Here is a 25,870-nt window from a genome sequence, read left to right on the forward strand (position 1 = left end):
TGTATTCCCAGGGGTTTCTCCATGTTTGAATGATTCATACATGTCCGTGGGTGGGCATCTGCAGCCAGTGCATGGTGGGCCAATTGTGTCATTGTTTCTCTGTGTCATCGTAGTTCTCAATTGAGCAGCAGCAGCCGGCCTGAGGGCCGGCGCACAACAGCGCTGCCTGCTGCGTGGCTTCCCGTGCACCAGGAGCCCTCCTTCCGGGTCCCTACAAGGCAGGCAGCCAGCCCGAGGACCGGCGCTCCCCGCCACATGGCTTCCCTTGGGCCGGGGGCCCGCCTTCCCAGTGCCTACGAGGCAGGGAGCCGGCCCCACAAATATTTAAGTTATTGGGCTGAAGATATACCTCAGTGGCATAAGTGCCTGCCTGGCAAGTGCAAGGTCCTGAGTTCAATTCCTGGCACCAAAAAAGTAAATGTTATTAAATCACAGTTTATCCAGATGAACATACAAGGGGTACAAATACAACACAGACATTAAAATTTTAAAAAAATACAACACAGACAAAATACCACAAAAATCTCTTTTTTTAATGCTGCTTTTACATCTTGCCATTTACATTCCACCCTCAGGTACCGTGTCACTCCAGTGTAACCCCAGTGCTTGCTGTGTGCAATTCCTCTTCTATGCTGCTACTCACATTATCTCTTGAGATCGCTTGAGCCAAAGCCAAGGGATCCTCATATGAAATGTGATCAAAAAAATGTAGTGAATATTTTAAAAACCTTTTTAATTTATTACAGTAAAAGACCCTGCCTTTAATCCCCATCAGAATACTCCCTCCCTTTCAAACACTTACCCTATTGTTGCTGCCACTTTCTTAAGCAGTTCTGGGAGTCCTCCTGGATAGTCTTCTAGTTGCCTGTCATGGCTGCCTCCCTACCTGATTCAAAACATTTACTTTGCCGGGCATGGTGGCGCATGCCTGTAATCCCAGCACTCAGGCTGAGGCAGGAGGATCATTGGGAGTTCGAGACCAGCCTGGGCTACCAAGTGAGCTCAAGGCCAGCCTGAACTGCATAGTGAGACCTTATCTCAAAAAAAAATTTTTTTTACGTGGTCACTTTGACTTTGGGGAAGAAGCCAGAAGTTGCACAGTGCCAGATCCAGTGAATAAGGTGGGTGAGGATGCACTACAAGGTTTTTATTTGACATGATCATAAGGTACAGTGAACATGTAATTCCACTAAGACATTGCCATTAATCCTCTTCCAAATATGCCTTGCTTCGAACATATCCCATTGCTCTTCGCAATGTATCTTTAATAAAGTTTATGTAAACATTCACTTTTATCCTTGGATGATGACTCGTATCTTTTCTGATTTTCTCCATATCCAAAGAAAAGAATGGGTGCTTATCTCCAATTTGAACTGAATTATGTGGATGAAAGCATCCTAACTAGGCTTAGTTCTAAACTACCTAGTTGATTGGTCCTTACCTTGGCAGGTACTCAATAAATAGTTAAAATAAATGGGGAAATGGTTTTGGGGTCAGGAAAGCAGACCTGAAAACCCCATTGTCCTCGAGTGAACTTGGCTCTAACGGTCATACCCCTCTGGGCAGTTCTGCCCCCCCTCACACCCCAAGAAACAGTGAACACTTGGTGATTGCACTATCCTTTTATTCCTAGGATGATGAGGTCCTAAATTACATCCTAGGCCCTTGAGTTCTGTGTGTCACAGCTCCAGCTCCTCACAGAGTTGGAATAAGCATGTTTAGGGAGGCTCAGTGGGCCAGTGGCCATGGTTCCTTTCAAGGGGATATACCATGAAGATGACATTTTCCCAGAGAGGAAGGCCAGGGTGATCTGGTCTGACCACATCAAAGCCCATGTAGCTGAAGGCCCGCAGCAGGTCACCTGTGAAAGAACAGAACAAACAACACTCTTAGAAGCTTGACCCATGTTCCCTAGAGATGTGGTCTTTGCTGGGGTATGGCCTCTGGGGAAGCAGTGTAGTGCAGCCAGTAGGATGTGCTTTGGGGTGAAATGGACCCAAGGCTCTGACCCTGGCTTTAACACTTCCTTACCCTGGGACATTCTTGGTTAATCCTTTGATCTTTAGTTTTCTCCTGTGTGACGTGAGAATCAGAGCATCTTCCTCACAGATTTTAAGGTGGTATTTATGGGTTTTGGGGGGGTTTTTGTTCTTTTTCCAGTACCAGGAATCAAACTCATGACCTTGCACTTGCCAGGTGGGTGCTGTGCCACTGAGCTAAATCCCCAGCCCAAGGTTGTATTTATGAAGTGGTCAACAAAGTGATGGTATAGTCAACTCTGAACTGGTGTCTACTATCAATACCACATTGACCATTGTGCTACATCCAGCTAAGTAAACTTCTACTCTAGAACCTGGAGTGTTGAGGTTGTAGTTCCCATAGCATATGCTCTGGGAATCTGGTTAAATCTGTTCCTGGCCTCATGCCCAACCCTGTCACACCAAAGGTGCTTGATGCATTTGATAGCCTTTCTGTCAGGCTGGCCATCGTATTCTTCGAATTGGATTCTGTGTAATTTCACCAATGCTCCCTCAGTTTGACCTCTGACGTTTCTAGTAGGGCTTCCTGATAGGTTGTAACCTTGGGCTGGGGATTTAGCTCAGTGGCACAGCACCTGCCTAGCAAGTGTGAGGTCATGAGTTCAACTCCCGGTCGAACAAAAACAAGCAAACAAAACAAAAACAAGCAAACAAAACAAACAAACAAAAAAACCCATGAGTCTTGGGGCTGGGGATTTAGCTCAGTGGCACAGCGCCTGCCTGGCAAGCGCAAGGTCATGAGTTCAATTCCTGATACTGGAAAAAAAAAACCAACAACAAAAAGACAAAAACAAAACAAAACAACACTCTCCAAGCTGTAACCTGAATGTCCAGCTGTAACAGGGGCCATTATTTCTTTTTGTGGTGGGAGAAAAACTGCCAAAATGCTGGAGGGGGGCTTCTATGAAGGAAAAGGAGCTGTTAGCTGCCTCAGTACAGAAGGCAGTCAGGACAGCAGATCCCCACCTTTGTCCTTCCGGTCGTTTTGGAAGGTCACAAACACGGAATCCACATTGGTCTTCTCCTCCACATACTCCAGTGTTGCTGTCAAACTAGGATACAGAGAGATGTTTAGCTACAGCAGAATCTAAAAAATACCTAATTGAAGCAAAAGATCTCTTACTGGTCACTTACTTCCCACCCACCTTTGCCAGGAAATGGAAGTTGCTAAATTAGTTGTGATAGCTTTTATCAGAAGTCAAGGGACTGCACACAACTGGACCGAGGTGTAGGCCACAGAAGGTCCAGGAGGGGGCTCTTACGTGGCTGGAAACTACTTCTGGTTAGTCGACCTCTGGGTTCTCACTTGTGTTTCTCAATCTGAGTCCAGCAGCTTCCTACTGACTGTTACCCCTGAACCCCAGCTGGCATGGCTCAGGCTGGTCTCCGTGCCACCCGGGTGGTTTGTGTGTATGCAGCCCCACTTACTGTGACACGACAGAAGGTAAAGTTCCCTCCCCGCTAACCCATTCCAACTCTGTCACCTTTCTCGGCTGCCTTGGTTCAAGGCCCGGTATGGGATATCCAGGAAGAGTCGGTGGTCACACAGAAGGCCGTGCCAATGGACAGAGGTGTTGGGGGTGAGACGGAAGTGGAAGTCTATTTGTACTGGATCCTGGTGGAGCAGGGGGTTGGTAGAAAGCACTGTCAGGTTCCCAGCCTGCAAAAAAGAAATAAAAGTGAAAGCAATAGTCCGCTTCTGTGCTCATTCAGTCCTCCAGTCAGCTGTCAGGCACACTTGGGCACATCTGTGGAAGAAGGGAGTGGGTAGATGCAGGAGCCTGGGAGAAGTGGAGCCAAAGTCTCCTTTAATCCTAGGAAGTAACAGCTACCCATTACCCAGTTCTACTTGATATCAAACCTGGAATGCGGACTTCACTGCCGGCTAAGCTAACCCCGGGCTGCACTAACTGTTTAGGATGGTAATGTTTGGCTTTTGCTGTGCTGAGGCTGGAACCCATAGTACTCTACCCAGCATACACCTCCTGCCCTCCCCACTTTATTTATTTTTTAATTTTTTTTTTTGTCTTTTTGAGACAGGGTCTAACTATGCAGTTCAGGCTGGACTTGAGCTCACTTTGTAGCCCAGGTTGGCCTCGAACTCACAACAATCTTCCTGCCTCAGCCTCCCGAGTGCTGGGATTACAGGTGTGCGCCACCACACCCAGCCCTCCCCCTTTTAAAATGTTAAGTTTTGAGGCAGTGTCTCACAGAGTTGCCCAGGCAGAACTTGAACTTGGAATTCCAGGCCTCAGTCTCCCCTAGTGCTGGTATTACAGGCATGTGTCCCCACACTTAGCCAGAATATTACTGTTTACATCAGACAGCGGATTGTCTGTGTCTTGTTCTGAGACAGTCTTGCTATGTTGTCCAGGCTGGCCTCAAACTCCTGGGCTCAAACTTTTCTCTTGTCTCAGAGGCCTTTCACATAGCTGAGACTACAGACATCCCACCACATCCGGCTAGCTCACTGCTTACAGCTTTACTATCCATTTCCTTTCTCGTGCTACTCTTCTGCCTTTTTTCATCATATGGGTTTTCTCCAAATTCTCCCCTTTCTCATTACACAAGGGCAAGTGCAGGAATTCTGGATTCTAGACCCAGGTATACGTCCCGGAAGTCTGCTCTACCTTTGTTCCTACTTTCTGTTCTCCTACCCTGTTTTTCACTAGCAACTGTATCACCTAGACTTAAGATCTCTGGCTAGAACCCTTGCCTATAAAGTAACTAGGCAACTTTTGCACATAAGCTCTAGCTCTGATTTTGATTCATTTTCCAAGTAGGCAGAGGCCCTCCTGTGCAAGGTATCATTTCAGCAAGCTCATAGTCCACTTACTGAGTATAGTACTTGAAGCTGGTCTTGGTCTTTTCCCTGCTCAGTGCTTCTGCCCGCCTGGAGCCCCGCTGGGGACTCAGGAGCACTGGAGACAGCAGCGTGGCCGGAGTGTCAGGTCCTCCTCTTCCTTATAAGTAATGCTGGTTGGAAAAGAGAGACCCAAATTTACCTTGGAATCTGAGAGAGGAAAGGCTGCTAACTTCTTGGCTCTCAGGCATCCTATGGCTCTGCCTTATGTACTGTCTGTGGACCAGCACATTTCCGTTCTCCCAGGTCAGCAAAATGGAAACATTTCAAGTTTCACGCCAGCCTTCTATTCTATTTTGCTATTACTTTCTGCTGCTTGGGAAGATTTCAAATTTTTGTTTTTCCTTACAGTTTATATAAACTACAAATAGAGATGAAAACGAGTACCTTTTATAACAACAAGGCAGCATCTTCTCCCGGAGGGTGATCCGGTATTTGTAACAGTAAAGATAATAGGCGTATGGTGACCAGATTGGGTAGAGGTAGTTCCGTGTTTTTCCCCTCTTGATATAAGAAAGGGAGTAGAGAGAGGGGCGGGACCTGTTACAAGGCAGTTTCTCTGTTCAGTGCCTCCCAGCGGCAAAGTGAGGGTCAGGGATGGGTGGCAAAGGTTCAGGCAACCCTGTCCATTGTGATGTGGTGGACTCTATGACATAGACAATAGGTCAGCCCTGTGTCACTTCAGGACTCAACTCTGCTGCTCTCCTGCCTCACCCTATCCCTTAACCAGGCTCATAGTCAACTAGGATGCACTTTACAACTACAGCAATGGTTAAACTACTCTACAACTTCTCTGATTGGCAAACAGCCCCGTCTAAGCACTTGCGCCCACCTCCTCTGTCCTTTCCTCTGGGACATTCCTTTTTCCAAAATCCAGCAGCTAATGGGTTGGTGTCTGACACTTCAGGAGGCTTCCCAGGCCTTGATCTTACACTGAGCTGGTTAGTTGGTTCCCAATTCAGTGTTCACTGTGCCCTTGACTCAAAGGTGGCGCAGATTATCGAACTTCCCCTATTGCCAGGTAGGGAGGAAGCCCTAAACACCTCTGGAGGCCTAAACAGCTAATGGGAACTGGTGGAGCTGCAGAGTGGGGCTACAGTGAAATGGGAAGCTGATACCCTGTCTAAAATGCAGCGGAACTCAGCTCTGTCTGGTTGCCATGCTGGAATATGGACAGTAGTGTCAGATCTTATAATTTTTCAACAGAAACTAGAAAGAACTTGTGGTGAATTTCCCAGATGGAGACCACTACAGAGGGGCTCTGAGCAGGATTGAACATTAACCAATTGGATTTTCATGTTTATTTGTGAGTCCATCCAAGGCCTAGGCCCCTTGTCTGGAGACGAGCAGCAGATTCCTAGTAAGTGAAACTTTGTGAATCACTAGTCCCGACTGAGGAGTGTAAGGGTGGGTAAAGCCGGAACACCTCAAAGGACAAGAGAGGCCACAGCTAAGGACCCCTGGCTCCAACAACTACCTAGATAAAGACTGTAGCTGCAGGCATCTCAGTCCTGGGTGGAGACCTTCCTGAAGATAACATAGTTCTCCTAAATTAATGTAATGTATTACTTGGAGAAGCCCTTGAGTGGACCTCCAAGGTCCTTGAATCACAAGGCCATTCAAGGCAGATTCCTGTCTTTCTTCAGTATTTTTTTTGTTTTCTGTTTTTTTTCTGTTTTCTGTTTTGTCTTGTCTTTTTGAGATAGGGTCTCCCTATGCAGTTCAGGCTGACCTTGAGCTCACTTTACAGCCCAGGCAGACCTCAAACTTGCAATGATCCTCCTGCCTCAGCCTCCCCAGTGCTGGGATTACAGGTATATGCCACCACACCTGGCCCCATGTTGGTTCTGATAACTAAATAAATGCAGGCTACCCAGAGAAGATCTTTGTCTTAGCCTGGAAAGAATCTCAAATTCTGTGAGAGGGTTTTGATCTGCCTGGAGCTCTGAAATCATTCCATTTGTCTCTTTTATTTAGCTTTCACCATCCACTTGTTTGGGAGACTGTGGACCTGATCAGTCTCCAATAAGTAAGGGATAATATTAGCATGATATTTCCTCAATATTTATTTATTTATTTATCTATCTATCTATCTATCTATCTATCTTTTTGAGACAGGGTCTTACTATGCCATTCAGGCTGGCCTTGAGCTCACTTTGCAGCCCAGGCTGGCCTCAAACTCCCAACAATCCTCCTGCCTCAGCCTCCCAAGTAGTGGGATTACAGGCCTGAGCCAGCATGCCCGACTCCAATATTTAAATATTAGCTACTAACAAAAACAGATGAGAACATTAACTGTCATTCTATTCAGGGTGTCAGGTCCCCAGAACGAGGTACCCATGGATGAATATAAAAGTAAGAAAAAAAGAAAACCAAGAAAGGCAAAATTCTGGGATCAGGGGGCTTACAGCCTCTCAGACTGCAGCCCCGATTACCAATTTCAGTAACTCTTTATTCAGAAAGAACAAAAGAAGCAGCATTGCAAATGGGAGGATCTCAACCAATTTAGCAAGGACAATAAATAAGACTTGACTAATTAGCCATCATGTTATCATTCCTTAGGGTATATCTCAGCAAAGCATTTAGTGTTGACCCAGGGGCTTTCAATACTTCTGCTAAACCTCCTCCAGAACTCAACAATCATGGCTTGGTCAGGCCTGAGGCAATACACAAAAGAGTAACTAAAGAACACCTATCTCCACAATTAACCTTTTGAGCAAAATTTGATTCTGTGGCCACCAGTTTGAGGTCTTTACATATTCATTTGTCTCTTCAATAAATCCTGAGGGTCTACTATGACCAGGTGCTATATCCTAGGTACTTGGGATACATCAGTGGATAAAATAAAGATCTATGCCCTGTAGAACTTCTCTTCTGGAACTAAGAGGACAAACCTAGAAAGCAGTGTTAGTGGATAGGCGTTGTGGGCTGAGGAGAGCGCAGACACAGAGAAGGAGTTGGAGTGCGAAGGCGTGGTGCAGGGATGTAGTAACAAGATGTTCACAGTGCATCGCACGGGAAAGGTGAAGTTAAATCAGAGACTGGGGAGGTAAGCCAACATCTGGGGATAAGAGCATTCCACCCAGAAGCAACAGCCCACACACATGTTCCCAGTAAGAAATATGCCTAGGGTTTTCAAGAAACAGCAAGGAAGCCACTGCAGGTGGGGCAATGTAAGCTATAGGGAAAGAGAGCTGATGGGGCCAGCATGTAGGGCCTTGTAGACCTTCATATGACCTTTTATTCTGAGTAAAGGGGAAGTCACTGCAAAGTTTTGGGTGGAAGAATGACATAATCTGACCTGGGCCTTTTAAAAGTATCCTTCTAACCAGGTGTGGTGGTACTTGCCTGTAATCCCAGCACTCAGGAGTTTGAGGCAGGAGGATCACAACCAGTTTGAGGCCAACCTGGGCTACATAGTGAATTCAAGCCTAGCTTAAACTACATAGCAAAATCCTGTCTTAAACAATAAATACATAAAATTAAAATATCCTTCTGATTGATATAAGTGGTAGAGATCTATTGGAAGACTACTGCAGTAATCCATAAAAATTTTTTTCAGGGTGCAGCATTGCAGGTGGTAGCAAGTGGTTGGATTCTGGAACGAGTTTAAAAGCAGACCCCCACAGGATTTCCTGATGGACTATGAGATCAAGGATTTAAGGTAAATCCAAGACTTGAAAGAATAGGTTTCCATTAACTGAAATGGGAAAGGCTGTTGGTGGGGCAGTTGACGGGAGGGGGATCAGAAATCACTTTAATTTGGGATATGGTAACTTTGAGATGTCTGTTAGACATATACGGGGGAAAGGATGGAGAAGTAGTTACATATCCTAGTGTGGAGTTTGTGAGAAGTCCAGGATGGAGATACAAATTTGGAAATTATTGGTATATGAGGTTGAACCTCCTTGGGTCGAGGGACCAGGGCCCATGGTAAGCGGCGACGGTGAAGAAAGAGGACACCGGAGACCAGGCTGGTAGCGCAGGTCTACTTTATTGCGGAAGTATTAGGCATTTATAGGGCAGGCTAGAGGCGTGGCAATGGAGGCAGGTTGGGGTGTAGTTTGGAGGCGGTACTTTTGGCTGGGGGCTGTGTGGAAGCAAGAGGTCAGAGTGGGACAACTTAGGCGGAGCGTTTACTCGGTTTGCCTAGGAGTCTGAGTTTGCTCAGACTCGCTTTTCCGCCACGGCCGTCAACCAGACCTCTGGACCTCTTTTTCCCACAGGTGTATAAATAGCATTGCAAGCCACGACTGGATGAGGAGAGTGTACACAGAGAAGAGTAAAAGTCAAAGACTGAGTGAGTCCTGGGGACACTTGAAAAAGTGAAAAGACAGATCATCAAAGGAGACTGTGAAAAAGAATAGCGTCCTGGAAGCCAAGACAATATTTAGAGGGACAGTGTGTTGGTCCCTTAGGTTGAAGCATAAAGCATCTTTCTGGTCTTCTGTGTCAAATAGATTTTCATACCGGTTTGTGTTTGTTTTATTTTATTAATACATATGTTTACATTCCTTGTGGAAATTGGTGCATGCCTGAAGTTTCCGGCCCTAGCATGGTTCCATTTTTCTGTGGCTTAGATTCTTTGTAACTCAGAATGCTTCAAGTATTGCAGGGTAACGACTAAGGGTTAGACTTTTCTTGGGGTTGGCGGTTTTCCAGAGGATCCCATCCTTCTACCACTTTTAGGTAGATTTGTTTTTGTTGTTGTGTTGCCTTTTTGAGATAGGGTCTCACTATGCAGTTCAGGCTGGCCTTGAGCTCACTTTGTAGTCCAGGCTGGTCCTGCCTCAGCCTCCCGAGTGCTGGGATTACAGGCATGCGCCACCACGCCCGGCACTTTTAGGTAGACTTGAAAAGCGAGAGCAGCATCTTTCTTCCGTCAATGTCCAGTCATAGAATCTCAGAATTAGATGTGGCCTCAGCACCTAGAGCCTGAAAACAAAGTCCCACTTTAAAGATATAGTGAAACCAACAGTCCTCTCCAGTCAGTCCACCTATTGCTCGTTCCATTGTCTATCAATAATTATGGGCACCCACCACAACCACACCCCAAAAAGAGAGGAGAAAAATGCTTAATCAAGGAATATTTCCTCCCGATTTTCTGGTACTGGGAATTGAACTCAGCACCTTGTACTTGCCAAGCAGGCATGTACACCACTGAGCTACATCCCCAGCCCCCTTCCGATTTTTTAAGGGCGTTGGAGAAGTAGCGAAGGGGCGGGCCAGCCAGCCGGTCCTCCGTCTCCCCTCGGCTCCAGCCCAGAGAAAGCCGCGCCGGCTCAGGCGCGCCGCGGGCAGCCCCGGCGGGTCCTTTCCTGCCTCTCGGCGCCGGGGTCCTTCCTCAGGTCGCCCTCTGTCCTGGCATCATGGCGGCGGCCTTCTTTGTTTCCCCCGGCAGGACTCTGCTGCGGCGCGGCGCCGAGCGGGCGCTGCGAGGAGGAGCCTGGGAGCTGCTCGGGCCGAGACTCGAAAGGGGCCTGGAGCGCGGCTTCAGCCTTTCCCACCCTCGGGTGAGAGCCAGGTTTGGGTTATGGGCTCCTTGGCTCCGGCGACGCAGTTCACGCTGAAGTTCTGAGCTGTGGAGGGGCCTGGCCTTGGGTTGCGGCCCTGCCTTGGGGTGCCCGCGGGCATGGCGGGAGGAGAGTGCGCGGCTCCTCACCTTGGCCTCCCCGATGCAGGGCACAGTCATCGTAGAGCGCTGGTGGAAGGTGCCGCTGGCCGGGGAGGGCCGGGCGCCGCGCCTGCACCGGCGACACCGGGTCTACAAGCTGGTGGAGGACACGAAACGCCGGCCCAAGGAAAACCTGGAGCTCATCCTCACGCAGTCCGTGGAGGGTAAGGCCCGGCCGGAGGCGCGTCAGCTCAGGCCGCTCCTGTTCGGGGTCAGCTTTTTCCTTCCCGGTGCCCCCACCGGTGTGCCCTTGCTTTGTCTACTTTGTGGCGATGGTGAGTTCTATGTGAAAAGAGGGCCATGAACAGTACTGTCATGGTGACATTGGCTTCCTGCTTGGAGAAATAAAACGTGAATGCTGCAACACGATTTTAACTGGAGGTAGGGGTCTGACAATTTGTGTCACAGATAGTGCGTGAAATCCTCTGATGGGACAACTTCTTGCTCCGTACAGGGAATACTGCGTGTCTTTAGCAGGTGCTAAAGAACCCAATTAGCAGTGTTCCACGGTGTTGCACTTAGTGAATAGGAATTAAAATCCTAGAAAGAATAAACACTGGGAAAATAAGTGGTGTTTATCTCTTTGTTCATCTCTCCCTCCACAGTTGATGGTGCTAGGGATCAAACTCAGGGTCTCTGTGTCTCTGTTGTTCTCATTGGCAGAACTTGGAGTCCGGGGTGACCTGGTCTCGGTGACGAAATCTGTGGGTCGTAACAAACTCCTTCCTCAGGGACTGGCTGTATACGCATCCCCCGAAAACAAGAAGCTGTTTGAAGAGGAGAAATTGGTAAGCTCAAAGGGAAGGTCTTGCAAGAATCAAACTTTAAGGCTTCTTCTAGCAATTTCCTTCACTTCGATATTTAATTTGAAAATGAAAGAGAGACTTGAATACCAGAAACCAAAAATCTCAGCATATACCTGCCACAGTAAGAGTTTGGTATTATTTAATGTGGGTTAGTTTTTCTTTTACTTATTTTCATCTTTAACTTTTTTCTAGCTGAGACAAGAAGGAAGATTGGCAAGGATACAGACCAGGGCAGGTGAGGCGGTAAGTAGAAACAGAACTTACCAACAGTAAACAAAGAGGCTGACCTGAGAGTCTCCCTGATTTCTTTAAAGTCTGCTAATTGCACACACAAGGGCAGGGGAAAGAAGTGTCGTGGCTGCCCTCCATAACTGGCATGCAGACTTCTTGGGAAATCCTGACCTTTTGGGTAAAGTGCTCTGGCTAATTGATGGAGTGCCCAGTCTGGGTATCAGGGGACCCATGAAAAAATGTGAGGGGAGGGCTCTGCTTCCAGGGGTATTTATAGACAAGCTGGGGACAGCATACACACATGAGCAGATAATCAGTGAACTGAAGGCAGTAAGTCGCAGGAGTTACGTGGACCATAATAGGTTTTGGGGTGGTTAGGAGGCGCTTTTCCAGTGGGATTAAATTAGGCCTTCTGCGGTTAGTAGGCTCTAAGTAAGTCAGGAGGATAGGAAAAATGTTCCTAAGGGAGAGTAAATATAAAAAGACATTTATGGTATGTTTAAACATAGAAAGTAGACAAAGTTAGCTAAAGCAGAGAATTGTATAGTACATTAGGAAACTTAAGGCTAAAAAGGTTATTAAACAAGATACGCAAAACATCTTGAATCTTTAAGTAATGAACATCATTCCATTTCTGTAATCAGGGAAAAGTCATTAATGTGATACAGGAGTGAAGGGCCAGAATTGGGTTAAAACAGTCGATGAAAGGTATTTCATTATGTCCTATAACTAAGGCCCCCCACTTTGTCTTTGCTTGGGAATAAGATGTAGGCGATATGCCGCTACAAAGGATTGCTAAAATCTTTCTACCATATCGACGTTGAGAGAGAATGTTCTGTTGTTCCCATTCATTCTTTCACCTGTCTGGGCTGTGAGACAGGAGTTAGACCCTTTGTAACTCTCAGTCCTTGGAATTCTGTTTCCTTTCCTTCAGCTCCAGCTAACCCAGCCCCTATTTATAATTCTTTCAGACAGTGAAGTTTCTGAGAAAGTGTCACCTGGAAGTAGGGATGAGGAACAATGTCAAATGGGAGTTAAACTCTGAAATAGTTGCTCGACACTTCTTCAAGAATGTGAGTGTTCTCAAAATATCACCATACTTGTGAGAGTGGACACTGTGCCTGGGAAGATGCCAAGGGTTGACCCCTTCGTTAGGAAGGGGGGTGATTAGCCAGATGGAGTTAGGGCAGGCATTCATGGTTAGGTTACAGAGATGTGGGAGGGAAAGAGCTGAGGACTGAGGGTAGTCACACGGTTTAAAGTGTGATGGGGAAAGGTGATAGTTTCCATTTATTTTCTCTAAGGAGAGCCAGGAGATAATGGGACCCACAGGGGAATTGTTACTTTTTCGGGTGAAGTGATTTTTGGTCTCAAGTCCCCTTTCTCTTTGTGAGTCTACTTCCCTTTCTGAGAAATTCAGGACTGAGTTTCTCTGCTCCCACCTGTGGAAGTCTACCTTCCCATGGGATCAGCAGAGTAAGCACTCCAGTTCATCCCTGTCCAGGAAATTATAGAACCCTCTTTATTTGCTTGCCCAGAGTGGCAGCCGTGAGAGTTCACCTGGCTGCTGTTTTGCAGCTTGGTGTTGTGGTTGCCCCGCATGCCCTGAAGTTACCAGAGGAGCCGATCACACGGTGGGGCGAGTACTGGTGTGAAGTGACGGTGAGTGTGTCACACTTGTTCCTTTTTCTGACTGGGAAAATGAGCATGGAGCATTGAGATTGAGGACATTAGCTAATACTTGTCTGACTGATCCCTAAGAATGTTTGTTTCGCGTTCAGGTAAATGGGCTTGACACTGTGAGAGTGCCTATGTCTGTGGTGAACTTCGAGAAGCCCAAGACCAAAAGATACAAGTACTGGTTAGCCAAGCAGGCTGCCAAGGGGATGGCCTCCACCAGCTCCCAGGCAGTCTGAACCTGTTCTCCCTCCAAGAGCAGAAAGCAGAAGCAGAGCAGCAGTGGAGCAAAAATGGGTCCACACCTGACCGCACTCATAGCTCTGAGCAGATGTGAAAGTTTGGAGAACAGATGAGACACCTGACTGAACCGCACGTACAGGTCAGAGTCTCCACATTCGCCAGCTCCATCTTCAGTCAACGTGTCCGGCTTTATTGGGTAATTGTGCTCAAGAAGAACCAGACTATCGATTTGATAAACTGTGTGTCACTGGATTCAAACGGTCTAGATGCCTCTAAGCCTCTTCCTGCATTGGAATCCACTGGAACGAGTGGATGAGACAGACACTGTGTCTAGGACGCGGCTCAGTCTCATCATCTGAACTCAGCATTTGTATTTTGAGCATTTTAACATGTGGTTTGTTTTTTTTTAAGGTGTCATTTACTGGGCTTGAGTAGACTGGAGAAAGGACATTAAAATGGGTATCTTCTCTATCCATTGAAGTTTGCTACTACGAGGGAACGGGAGAATATGTTAGCTTTGTATATCTCAGGGTTGCTGTGAGCAAATTACTCTCAGTAAGCTGGTTGTCGTTGGTCTTAAAACTTTCAGAGGGGCCGGGGATCTAGCTCAGTGGTACAAGTGCCTGCCTGGCAAGTACAAGGTCCTGAGTTTGATTCCTGGCACTGAAAAAAAAAACTTTCACTAGCTGTCAGCCATCGGTGTGAGCAAGCACAGTGAGTTCTCTAAGGATCTGACTAAGGCCCAAGGGTGAGCGATGGAAAAGCGAACCTGAGATGAAAGGTGTCTAAATGAGGGAGGCTGGGGGCTGGACGCAGTGGCAATGCCTGTAATCCCAGCTCTCCAGGAGGCCGAGGCTGGAGAATTGGAGTTTAAGGCAAGGTTAAAATATGGAGGTCGTTAGATCATTCTGGAATAAATGTCTTGCCGGTAGACGAGAAAAATAGATGTGCGTAAGCCCAAGGTCTGCTATAGAAAGGAACATTGATGTGTGTTGTGCCACAAATACAGCATGAGGTCATGCAGTATAGGGAGATGAGGATGAGACCCTTGGCTCCTTTGCTGTCCTTAACCAGAAGCTTAGAGAGACTGGTTTCTGCCTGCCTGAGCTCACTCACCCCTCGCTGAGCAAGCAAAGCACTCTCATTCCATCCCAGCTAAGGAGAGGCTGTGGTCAGTAGTTTCACTGGGAATAGTGATGACCCAGTCACACAGTTTCCAGAACTCATAGCTCCCATCTAGCATGGTACTATTTGAAATTTGCCATTTCAGTGATTCCTATCCTTGTCTTGAAATAGAAGGCTTTCCTTTTTTTTTTTTTTTTTTTTTTAGTTTTGGTTTTTTGAGATACAGTCTTGTTATGTAGTCCAGGCTGTCCTTAAGCTCATTATGTAACAGTGTAGCCTTGAACTGGCAATCCTCCTGCCTCAGCCTCCCAAGTGCTGGGATTGTAGGTGTGAACCACCACACCCGGCTTGGAAGGCTTTAACAGTATTTCCAATATTACCACTGTCACGATGCTTTGTGAAATAATGCGTTTCATACAGCTAACTTTAGTGTTGAAATACTTGTAGGTTCAGTTCTTAGCAGAAACAGAGATTGGTCCATTTGTCCATGGGAAGTTTATTTGAGGAAATACAGGATCTACACCTATAGTAGACAGGAGAGAGGAGGCTTACAGAGAAGCTGAGCTGATGCTATCTAAACAAAGCCACAGAGAGCTCAGACTAGGATGGCTCTGCAAGATGCCCCAGTAGGGCAGCTGAGGTAGACTGTGGCAGGGGCATGGCCTTGGGTGAGGGAGCTGGATTCAGTCAAAGGCAGCTCTTTTTTTTTTTTTTTTTTTTTTTTTTGGTTTTTCTCCAGTACCGGGAAGCGAACTCACGACCTTGCGCATGCCAGGCAGGCGCTTTTGCCGCTGAGCTAAATCCCCAGCCCCAAAGGCAGCTCTTGAACGGGGCTTAGGTAGGAGCTGGCGGCTGGCGGCTGGCGGCTGGCAGCGTTCTCAGCAGCTTGAAAATTAGTGCTTTGGTCCTGAAGCGTGGACTCTGAGCAGCCCGCCAGTCACTCACACAGTCCTCGCACTGCTCAGAACCATTCAGGATCCTGATGGCTCTCTTCCTAGGACATTTGTTAAAATCTGGGGCATACCTGGAATCCCAGCTGCTTAGGAGGCTGGAGCAGGAAAATCACAAATTTAAGTCCGGCCTGAGCAACATAGTGAGTCTCCCTCAGAAAGGGCTGGGGATGTAGCTCAGTGGTAGAGTACTTGCCTAGCATGCGTAAGGCCCTTGGTTCAATCCCCAGTACCAGGGGGAGAAAGTCGGACAGACCAGCCAATCCTTGCTGCAGCTTGTTTTGAGTCTACAGTGGTTTTCATCTCCTTTACTGTCTGTGGTAATGACTTCCTTCACTGCCACCTCAGATTTGCACTTCTGCTGGTCCAGGGCGAGTTACCTGATTAGGTACGTGACCATCCTGTCTTTTCAGGAAATGGCTGCAGTTGTCCATCTGTTTTGAAAGCTGGGGGAAGCCAGGTGTGGCAGTGCACGCCTGCAACCCCACTACTCAGAAGGCCAAGGCAGGAAGATTGGTGCACGTTCAAAACCAGCCTGAACTACATAGTGAGACCCTGTCTCAAAAGAAAAAGGGCAGGCCAGGCATGGTGGTGCACACCTGTAATTTCAGCACTTGGAAGGCTGAGGCAGGAGGATTGTTGGGAGTTTGAGGCCAGCCTGGGCTACAAAGTGAGCTCAAGGCCAACCTGAACTGCATAGTGAGACCCTGTCTCAAAAAGACAAAACAAAAAAGGCCAACCCTAACTGCACAGCAAGACCCTGTCTCAAAAAAAAAAAAATAAAGGCCTTTATTCTGGATGGTCATCTCTGTGGCTGGACTTAGGACCCATGTGGAGGACCCTTGGCTGAGCCTAACCTTATTCCCATGTATTGATATGCACAGAGCTGGCTAGGACCCTTTCCTTACCCCTTTAATTGGCTTTAAGCAATGCATATCGGTCTAACTCAGGTCCTCATGGTAATCTTTGGGGATGCCAGGTGTGTTTCCCTGACTCGCCTCCACGGTTCCCACAAGTGAGCCAGGATGAGGCGGGATGTGTGAGCCAATGCTTCACACTGTCCCCTGGGATCCAGCTTTGGGATAGAGGCTATGACTTCCTGGGGCTTCAAAGATTATGCATGAGAGCTGAAGCACCGACCCTGAAACATTAGATGCTATTTCAGATGTGTTATGCAGATTACTCTTTCTGCATAGCCTTCTGTCTGCATTGGCAGAGGTGATTTCAGGCCTCCTACCTAGCCCAGCTCATGGCGCTTACCTACTTCCCATGGTTCTCACAGTCACTCATCCTCAAGCCACTCCCTTCTTCATGAATGAATAAAACCTGGGTTTGGCCTTGGGTTAGGAGGCCTTTATTCCGGATGGTCATCACTGTGGCTGGGCTAGGACCCTTTGGCTCCCCATAACTACAAATGTGCCTTAATGTTTTTATTCTCGCCATGGGTTGTGCTGGAAGTGGTAGACTGGAATTAACTCGCTAGAATTCCAATAACTTTTCATGGGATTACAAATATAAACTTCCTGGGTCATGACGAGGACTGGGAAGGACTCTCTATAACTGGTGCCCAGGGATCTGCTGTAATCCCCAAGGTCAAACCATAATCAAAACCACTGGTCTTAAACTAAAAAATCAACTAGGTAAACAAAAGGGGGAGCACAGGATCAGAACTTTGCTACGGATGTTTTATCTTTTCTGAATCTTACTGGGAATGACCTCCAAACAGGTGCTTGGAATGGTCCGGCATCACTTTTAAATTGGGGCCAAGGATATGCTTGTATTTCCACAGAAAATTGAGGGACATTACAACCGTCAGAGCCATTCCATGGCCACAATCTAACCCACCTGCATAACACATCAAGCCCTCTACTGAGACCTCAGCAATGAACCTCACAGTAAAAATCTTTTCCTTGCAATACTTGCTCTCCTAGCAGCTACAGTTTGTATCCCTGTGGTTCAGGGAGAAGAGTATTGGGCTTACATACTTAATCCACCCTTGCTTAAACCCCTTATGTAGATGGGCAGGCCCCTAGAGATTTGCCATTCTATAGAGATCATTAACCCTGTATATATCTATCACCCTGCCTGGCCCACTAATTTTAATGCATTTACAAGAACGGACTAAACCTAATGGTACATCTTGTTTTGTGTTTCTATCTTTGTGTGTAGCCTGTCTACAGCAAAATTCTAGACATTGCCTGTTGATTGTGGATCAGACTTGGAAAGTACAACTGTCTAAAGGACAGTTTGCCTTATGAACCTTAAATTAGATTCCCTCAGATGGTAACCTTGTAAGAGATTTTAACCCTAACATTCCCATCTGTATTCCGGAAGCTCACACCCCTCATTTTGAAGAGGTGATTCTGGCCTTTGGTAGACTTGCTGGGATCCATACCGTGGACACAAGTTTAATTAGTCCTTTGTAGATTGGCCCCCTAGAGGATTCCTTCTGGGAAAGGATCAAGATGGGCATGAGATTTCCTTTTCAGGCTCTCCTGGCTATGTTATGTCCTCAGAGGCCTTGTCTAATGTTACATGGTCAGGTAGAGGCCTCAGTCCTCCAACCCTTAGACCCATTATTACTGACAAAACTGGGCCTATACAACGTATTTTATGGAAACTAGCCCTACCTTTTCATGCTGGATGGCTGCAGATTGGGCATCTGCAGCCGGTAGATGGAGGAAAAGTCAAAGTAGTATTACAAGGTCATAGATAGTAAACATATGTGTTTATGACACTCATGTACTGTTAATAGGGAAGATAGAGCGGCGACAAGGTATGTTCTCACGTACTGTTATTTAACCCATTGTATCATGCCTGAACATGCTTCTAATGACTGCAGTAGTGATCGTGGGCAGGATGTCTGGAGTTTGGCGTCCAGTTGATCTGATGGAGCCATGGTATCATTCATTTAGTTCTTTCTTGGTAAAGACCTTGATTAAAAGATTTATCAATCAGACCAAGAGGATGCTTGGATTAATTATAGCAGGGATAACCTCCCTAGGGCTTTTGATAGCCAGCGCAGCTATTGGCTCTGTGGCATTAGCTCACTAAGTACTAACTGCTCACTTTGTGGACAGTGGGACAAAAACTGCTGATGATAACTGGATAATTCAGCGAGAAATTAAAGTTGCAAACCCAAGTGAGCATTTCAGAAACCTCCATCCTTTGGATCAGGGATCAAATTGAAAGTTGGTAATTGCAACAAGGTTTAAAGTGTCACTATGATATGACTGGCTTTTTTATCACCCCATTACCATATAGCAAAAGTCTACAGCCTTGGGGAATGATCAGAAAACATACAAGGGGCAATCCATCAAAGTATTACTATGGATATAGATGCTCTTCAGAGAAAAGTGCTGTCAGTGTCTCTACAGGCAGGCACATTTGATACCCAAATTAGAGATTGGAAGAAGTTTGCATATGCTATAGAACAGTTGAATCTATTTGCATATCTCAAGGCTCACTTTTGGTTTTATATTGGGATTGGTGTACTCAATTTTCTTGTTTATAATTCTTCCTATTAAAGTGTGTCACGGAGGAGTCTCAACACGGCGCCACCTAGAGGCCATACAGCCACGACTGACTCTCCTCCAGCTTCTTCAAAGCAAAGAAGGGGGAACTGTGGAGGACCACCCAGACGACTCTCCTTGAAAGAGGAGCAATTGCCTCCATTTTGATTGAGCCTGACCCTGTTCCCATGTGTTGATATGTACAGAGCTGGCTGGGACTTTCCTTATCCCTTCAGTTGGCTTTAACCAATGCATATCGGTCTAGCCAAGGTGCTGATGGTAATCTTTGGAGATGGCAGGTGTGTTTCCCCAGACTCCCCCATTGTTCCCACAACTGAGCCGGGACGAGGCAGGATGTGCGAGCCAGTGCTCCACGCTGTCGGCTGGGATGGAGCCTTGGGATAGAGGCCGTGACTTCCTGGGGCCTCAAACATTACACATCAGAGCCGAAGCACAGACCCCAAAACATTAGATACTATCTCAGTTGAGTTATGCAGATTACTCTTTCTGCATAGCCTTCTGTCTGCATTGGCAGAGGTGATTTCAGGCCTCCTACCTAGCCCAGCACATGGCACTCACATACTTCCACAGTTCTCACAGTCACTCATCCTCAAGCCACTCCCTTCACAAATGAATAATACCTGGGTTCAGCCTTACGTAGAAACCTTTATTCCGGATGGTCATCACTGTGGCTGGACTTAGGACCCCTTGGCTCCCATAACTACAAATATGCCTTAATGTTTTTATTCTCACCATGGGTTGCGCTGGAAGTGGTTGGTTGGAATTAACTCGCTAGAATTCCAATAACCTTTCGTGGGATTGCAAATACAAACTTCCTGGGCCGTGACAACTGGGAAAGGCTCTCTATATGGGGGGGGGGTGTTGAAATTTTTATGTATTAATTTCACCAAAATGAACATAACTATCACGTATCACAGGCATACACTAATAAAACTGGGCAAGAGGGAAGTGAGATACTTGGGTGAGAGGCCTGCTGCCAAGTATGTTCTTCCCTGTTCCCACTGTGAAACAGCAGCCCTCCCCCATGATCAGGGTGACTTACTCCTGCCGGGATAGTGACTGCCTTACCGCCCTGTCTGCTGGCAGAGCTCAAAGGTTAACGAGACTTCGGTATTACCACTTGGAGAAGCACTGGCAGAACCATTTAGGTGCCAGCACTTTGGGCTAGGAAGGACAGTTTCTTCAGTGGAGTCAAGGAGCGATGCATTCACCCCATTTCCAAGGCCCGTGAACTTTACTTAGGGATACAGCGCCACTGTGTGGTGGCCGCTGCTCCAAGATACGTAAAGAATCCTGCAGACTCATTTCTGGGCAGTGCCTTGCCTATGCCAGCAACAGGCTGTCTGTCACTGTGGGCAGCTTCTGGGCAGCATGGTATGTGAACAGACCAGCAGATCCCACGCTCTCCAGGGCGTACCTCTCTTGGACCAAAGTAACATACTTTCTTATGCCAGTGGAGGAACTGCAGGTGGGAAAGGCAAACCCTACCCAAAGTGAACATCAGTTCCCAGTCAAGATGGAACACTGCCCCTCCCAGGATGGTAACTTGCCACCAAATAGATGCATGGTTTTCTTGGTGAAAGGTGACACGTCAGGCTGTTTGGGTCTCTTGCCAGCAAGGTGGACATTCATGACAGCAGCAGTTAGGTCAGCCTTAGACCAGGGAGTAGGCCCGTGCATGCTTCCCCTTGCTCCATTCTCCCAGCAGCAAGATCCCAGCACAAAGGCTGGATGACATCACTAGGTCCTCAGTGTCCTTGGGAGTTTGGCGCCTTTTCTGTGGTGGGTGAGATATTCACTATTGAGCATCAATACACAACACAAACATAGGACATGTTACACCCAAGCTCAGCCATGCTGTGGACCTTTTTCTCAGATGTTGTCTTTAATTTGCCATTTTCTTCTTCCAGGCTTCTAATCGACCAGCCAAGTCATTCACTGTTGCCCATTGGCCTGTATATGTGTTCTCACTGCGGCAGGTACACTATGTCTTTCAAGGCCATCTCTGAGGGGGCTGTGGTCCAGCCAGCCAATTTTCTCTTTCCTTCCACCCTCTGAGACTTCCCTTGCTTTAACCAAGCTCTTTATCATCTGCCATCAGGTCATGAGGCATCCTCTTCCGACCCATGTGACTAAGCATACACTGAGGAAGAAGCCCAGGACCACAGTGTGGGGTGATGGGAAATGTCACCTGTGAGCCCACTTTACTCTTTGTCCCCACTTGGGCCAGTTCTATGTAATGCTTGCATCTTACGGAGAGTTGTTACTGGACCCACATAACCCTATGACTTATGGTCTGGCAGGACCCAGGTTATAATAGGCCTTTCCAGTGATGTGGACACTCGATGTCCCATGGTCAAGCGCTTCGTCTCAGCAGGGTCTCGGGAGCACACCAGGACCTATCATTTGAAAGCTGTTTCTTGTGGCATGGCCTTGCTCACTGGAGAACATGTGTCTTCGAAGTGGGGCTTGCCATAAATAGTACGTGGTCTCTTCCCACCACTGGTACTTCTACTACAATGTGGTGTCATGTGACCAAGCAGCAGAGCCACTTGCACCACAGTCCACCTGTGATGGGGCTTTTTTCCTGTTGTGGCCGCACTTGGCAGTCTTTTGTGTCACCTGATATTTGGGTCATGGCAGTAGCTCCGAGTGTACAGTGTGCTACCTATAGACCCTGGAGAGGTTTGCAGGCCCTGTGCTCTCTTCTTAGTAACAAGATGTAGCTGGGGACTTAGCTCAGCGGCACAGCACCTGCCTGGCAAGCACGAGGTCGTGAGTTCGATCCCCGGCACCAGAAAAAAAAAAAGTAACAAGATGTAGATGAGATACAAAACCTTTATTTTATAGCCGGGTGTGGTGGCGCATGCCTGTAATCCCAGCACTTGGGAGGCTGAGGCAGGCAGATCGTCCGAGTTTGAGACCAGCCTGAGCTACAAAGTGAGTTCAAGGCCAACCTGAACTGCACAGAGAGACCCTGTCTCAAAAAGAGAAAAAAAAAACAAAAACAAAATATTTATTTTAGAGGGAATGTGCTGGTGTGCTCCAGACCACTGGACTTGTAGACAGTCCAGGGACACAGCAGGACTGACTTCCTGTAGGTTTGCGTGTGACACTGGCAGAACCTCTGTCCCGCCAGGGCCTCCAGTGTACTCGCCATCATGGCATCCTAGAGCAATGTGACGCTCTACAGAGTGTCCACGTGACCGCAGCCCTGCAGACTGCACCGCGGCAGGGGGAGGGGCAGTTACGTGGTCGGGTGGGGGACTCACTGTGCATCGTTTCTCATCTCAGTGTGAAAGGAGACTTACGATCTTCTTTTCTTATAGAGGTGAAAAAGTGCATTTCCCAGTCAATACATACCATGTTCCTGGGGCTTTGTCTGCCTTCTCGAACAGAGAGCATGTTTGGGTCAGCACATAGAATTAACCTGTCAATTACTATCGCAGTAATCTGTCTTTTTCCAGGATCCCTTTGGTTTTAGCCAGGGCAAGACTGGTGAATTAAATGGCATTATGAGGCCCCCACCCGACATTCCTTAGATCTTCAAGTGGAACGTGTAAGGCTGGGCATAGTGGTGCACACATGTAATCCTAGCACTCTGGAAGGCTGAGGCAGGAGCATCTCAAGTTTGAGCCCATCCTAGGCAACTTAGTGACTTATCAAGACCCTATCTCAAAAGTAAACATCTAAAAAGGGCTGGGGATATAGCTCATTGCGGAAGCTCTAGGTTCAATCTCTAGTATTGGAGAAAAAGGAGCTGGAGAGGGCTTCTTTTTCCTCTTGGCCTATAATAGTGGAGGCAGTTTCAGAGGCTTCATGTTGGCCTCCCATACTATCACAGATCTATCTCACAGACTGAAATTACTAAAATTACCATGCTAGTTCTGCCAGCCGTCCATATGCCCATTTCAGGTTCCCATCCGGACTAGTGGAATAACCACCAGGTGGGTCTGTGAACACTGAGAGCCACACCTGAGCCTGTGACACTTTGACCCTACACTGCCACCCTCAGAGAAGTCCACAGTGGTGCTTCAGCTCCTGAAGTATCAGTGTCAAGTAGGACTCCACAGTTCCTGAGACCTTCACTATTCCTCTCTCCACTGTGTTATGTCCGTAAAAGGTCCTGAGTCTCTTTAGGCCAGGATGAGGGTAATTATCATCTGTACCTTCTCGTCAGGTTGTTTCAGGGTCCTTACGCTCAGAGACAAAACCTCCAAACAGTTGTTTCCAACTGAAAAACTGGCTCAGGAAGACTTCTGCTTCCACCATGGAGGAATTACAGCTACAGAAATTGCCCACCAACCCCCAACAACTATAAAACCAGTCAAAATTATAAAAAGAAATGTTCCAGAGACTGGAAAGCAAGCAGTGAAGAATTTTGGGAAACGGAAAGCAAGCCCATGTCTGCCTCAGCTTACCGCTTACAAGTTGTTTTTTCCTTTTTTTTTTTTTTTTTTTTGAGGCAGGCTCTCACCATGTAGTTCAAGCTGGTCTTGAACTCACTCTGTAACCCTGGCTGGCCTCAAACTCACGGCCACCCTCCTGGTTATCATCCCAAGAGCTGGGATGACAGGTGAGATAACCACCACGCCCAGCAAGGTGGTTGCTTTATAAGAAGCCAGTGTGCTAGAGGGAGCCCAGAGCCAGCACTGACTGACTGCAGAAGAAGCCATTAGAGTTGGTAGAGTAGGACTTATAGGACTTGAGAAGCAGAACACCGCCAGTGAGGGACTGACACAGCTTTGGAGAGCTACAGAAGGTCCTCTCACATATTTGGCTGGGGGCTAGGGATGCAGCTCAGTGATAGAGGGTGTGCTTAGCATGTGTGAGGTCCCGGGTTCACCAGGGCCACCAACAAGAAAAAAAATTGGTTGAATACTGATACATACAATGCACCTGCCTGTGGTAAAGTTCCTTGAGGCCAGGCATGGAAGGGAATTACAAGGAAACAGTGGGCCAATTTCCAGTTCTCACACAGGATTGCAAATACTGCTTTGTTTGTGTTCCTGGAAGCCAGTGTAAATAGATGGGGGCATGAGGAGCAACTTCAAAAGGCACTGCTAATGAGTGCTGGAGTAGAGGTTACTCTGGACCCACCATGCAAAGCTAGAAAGCAAGTCTTGAAATGATCAAACTGATACCAAATGTGCCAGAACCAAGCCTAGCACTCACTGAGGAAATGTGACAAAGTCTGGCACTGAACAAAATAGAATCCCCAATGTCTGAAATCCAATTAATTACTGCATTAAAAAGAGACAGCAAAAATATTACCCCAAATCAAGAAAAACAGTCCCAGAAATGTCAGCAATGTTAGAATTAGGACAATAGAAAAGCTAGGTTTTATGCTCTTAGGAAATGTGAAACAAATGGAATTAGATCCTTATCTCACATCATGAACAAAATAAACTCAATAACACCTGAAAATACAAAACTGAGAAGCAAACAGAGCTCATGACATTGTCTGAGCAAGGATCTTTTTATGATTCCCGAAGTGCAGGCAACTAAAGCAAAAATAGATAAATAGGATTACAGCAAAATGAAAAACTTCAGCACATAGGAAACATTAAATAGAGTGAGGAGACAACCTACAAGATGAGTTGCAGAGGTTTGTAAGGACTTAATATCCAAAACATATAAGGAACTCTAACAAGTCTATAGCAAGAATCCAATTCAAAATATGCGAAGGGCCTAAACTTGTATTCTCAAAAGAAGACATACAAATGGCCAACTGGTATATACTCAACTAATCACTAATAGGAACATTTAAATTAAAATTACAAGAAGGAGGAGGAAGAGAAGAAAGGCACCAACAACCTGTTACTGATGGCCAAAGGGAAGGGACAATCCAGCAGGATAGGAAACTTCCATCCCCCACACCAGAGGACCTAGATTAAACATTATTTCTGGGTGTGTCTGTGAGGCATTTCCAGGTGAGAATGGCAGTTCAATCAGTGAACTCGGTAAACTCTCAGGGTGGGAGTTACCCGGTCTGTTGAGAGGCTGACGAGAACACAGTGGCAAAGGACGGAGAAATTTCTCCCTCCTACTTACTGACTACCGCTCGAGCTGGGACACAGGTGGTGGTGGTTGCCTTGGACTGAGATTTATACCTTCAGTCCCTCTGGTTCCCAGGCTTGTAGAATCAGCCTGCGTTAAACCACTGGCTTTCATGGGTCTCCAGTGTGCAAATGGCAGTTCATGAGACTTCTCACCTTCCATAATGACATGACTCAGTTCCTGCATCTCTCTATGTCCAAGTTTTACATCCATGGATCCAGCCAACTCCCACGGAGAATATCCCCCCCCCAAAAGCAAAATTGTCAGGAAAGGCTGAGCTTGTGATTGTCACACAAGTGGAGCTGAGAGCACAGCGCCCAAGGAATGCCCTGAGGGCATGAAGCACCAGAGGTGGACATGTGTGCCAGCCCTGAAAACATCGGTGTAAGAAGTGAGCTAAGGGCTGGGGATGTAGCTCAGAGGCACAAGCGCCTGCCCAGCAATTTCAAGGTCCTGAATTTGATTCCGAGTGCAAAAAAAAAAAAAAAAAAAAAGAAAGTGAGCTAGGTAAAGAAAGAGGTGTCACATGCCACCAAATGTATACATAAAAACTTACTGCAGTGGTTGAGCAGTCCCTATTCTCTCAACTGGAGAGAGGGCTCCACCTGACCTCAGCTTTCTGTTTATTGTCTTCTTTTTTTTTTTTTAAACTGAAGTTTAGCTCATTCT

The 25,870-nt window shown here is 47.0% G+C and overlaps 2 protein-coding genes across 2 annotated transcripts; one reads left to right on the top strand and one right to left on the bottom strand.

The window, feature by feature from the left end:
• Nucleotides 1–1,607: 1,607 nt before the first annotated feature.
• Nucleotides 1,608–5,523, bottom strand: Oaz3 (ornithine decarboxylase antizyme 3). Its single transcript, NM_001290507.1, is given in 5 exon segments — nt 1,608–1,861; nt 3,006–3,091; nt 3,524–3,699; nt 4,876–5,015; nt 5,290–5,523. Coding segments are annotated over 5 exon segments (711 nt in total). The 5' UTR covers nt 5,457–5,523; the 3' UTR covers nt 1,608–1,718.
• A 4,709-nt stretch (nt 5,524–10,232) lies between these two features.
• On the top strand, nt 10,233–14,008 carry Mrpl9 (mitochondrial ribosomal protein L9). Its single transcript, XM_005414555.2, has 7 exons — nt 10,233–10,415; nt 10,584–10,740; nt 11,240–11,364; nt 11,575–11,625; nt 12,585–12,686; nt 13,192–13,275; nt 13,395–14,008. The coding sequence occupies exons 1-7, from the start codon at nt 10,272–10,274 to the stop codon at nt 13,527–13,529; spliced, it is 798 nt and encodes a 265-aa protein (XP_005414612.1). The 5' UTR covers nt 10,233–10,271; the 3' UTR covers nt 13,530–14,008.
• Nucleotides 14,009–25,870: the final 11,862 nt, after the last annotated feature.

This window comes from Chinchilla lanigera, unplaced genomic scaffold (genome assembly GCF_000276665.1).
Source record: "Chinchilla lanigera isolate Chin_1 unplaced genomic scaffold, ChiLan1.0 scaffold00188, whole genome shotgun sequence".
Lineage (NCBI taxonomy): Eukaryota > Metazoa > Chordata > Mammalia > Rodentia > Chinchillidae > Chinchilla > Chinchilla lanigera.

What these genes read in the sequence shown, in the direction of transcription:
- Mrpl9 (XM_005414555.2), top strand. Translation starts at nt 10,272, where the DNA reads ATGGCGGCGGCCTTCTTTGTTTCCCCCGGCAGGACTCTGCTGCGGCGC. An exon ending in CTCGACACTTCTTCAAGAAT is followed by an intron (nt 12,687 to 13,191) that starts GTGAGTGTTCTC and finishes GCTGTTTTGCAG; the next exon opens with CTTGGTGTTGTGGTTGCCCC. An exon ending in AGTACTGGTGTGAAGTGACG is followed by an intron (nt 13,276 to 13,394) that starts GTGAGTGTGTCA and finishes TTTCGCGTTCAG; the next exon opens with GTAAATGGGCTTGACACTGT.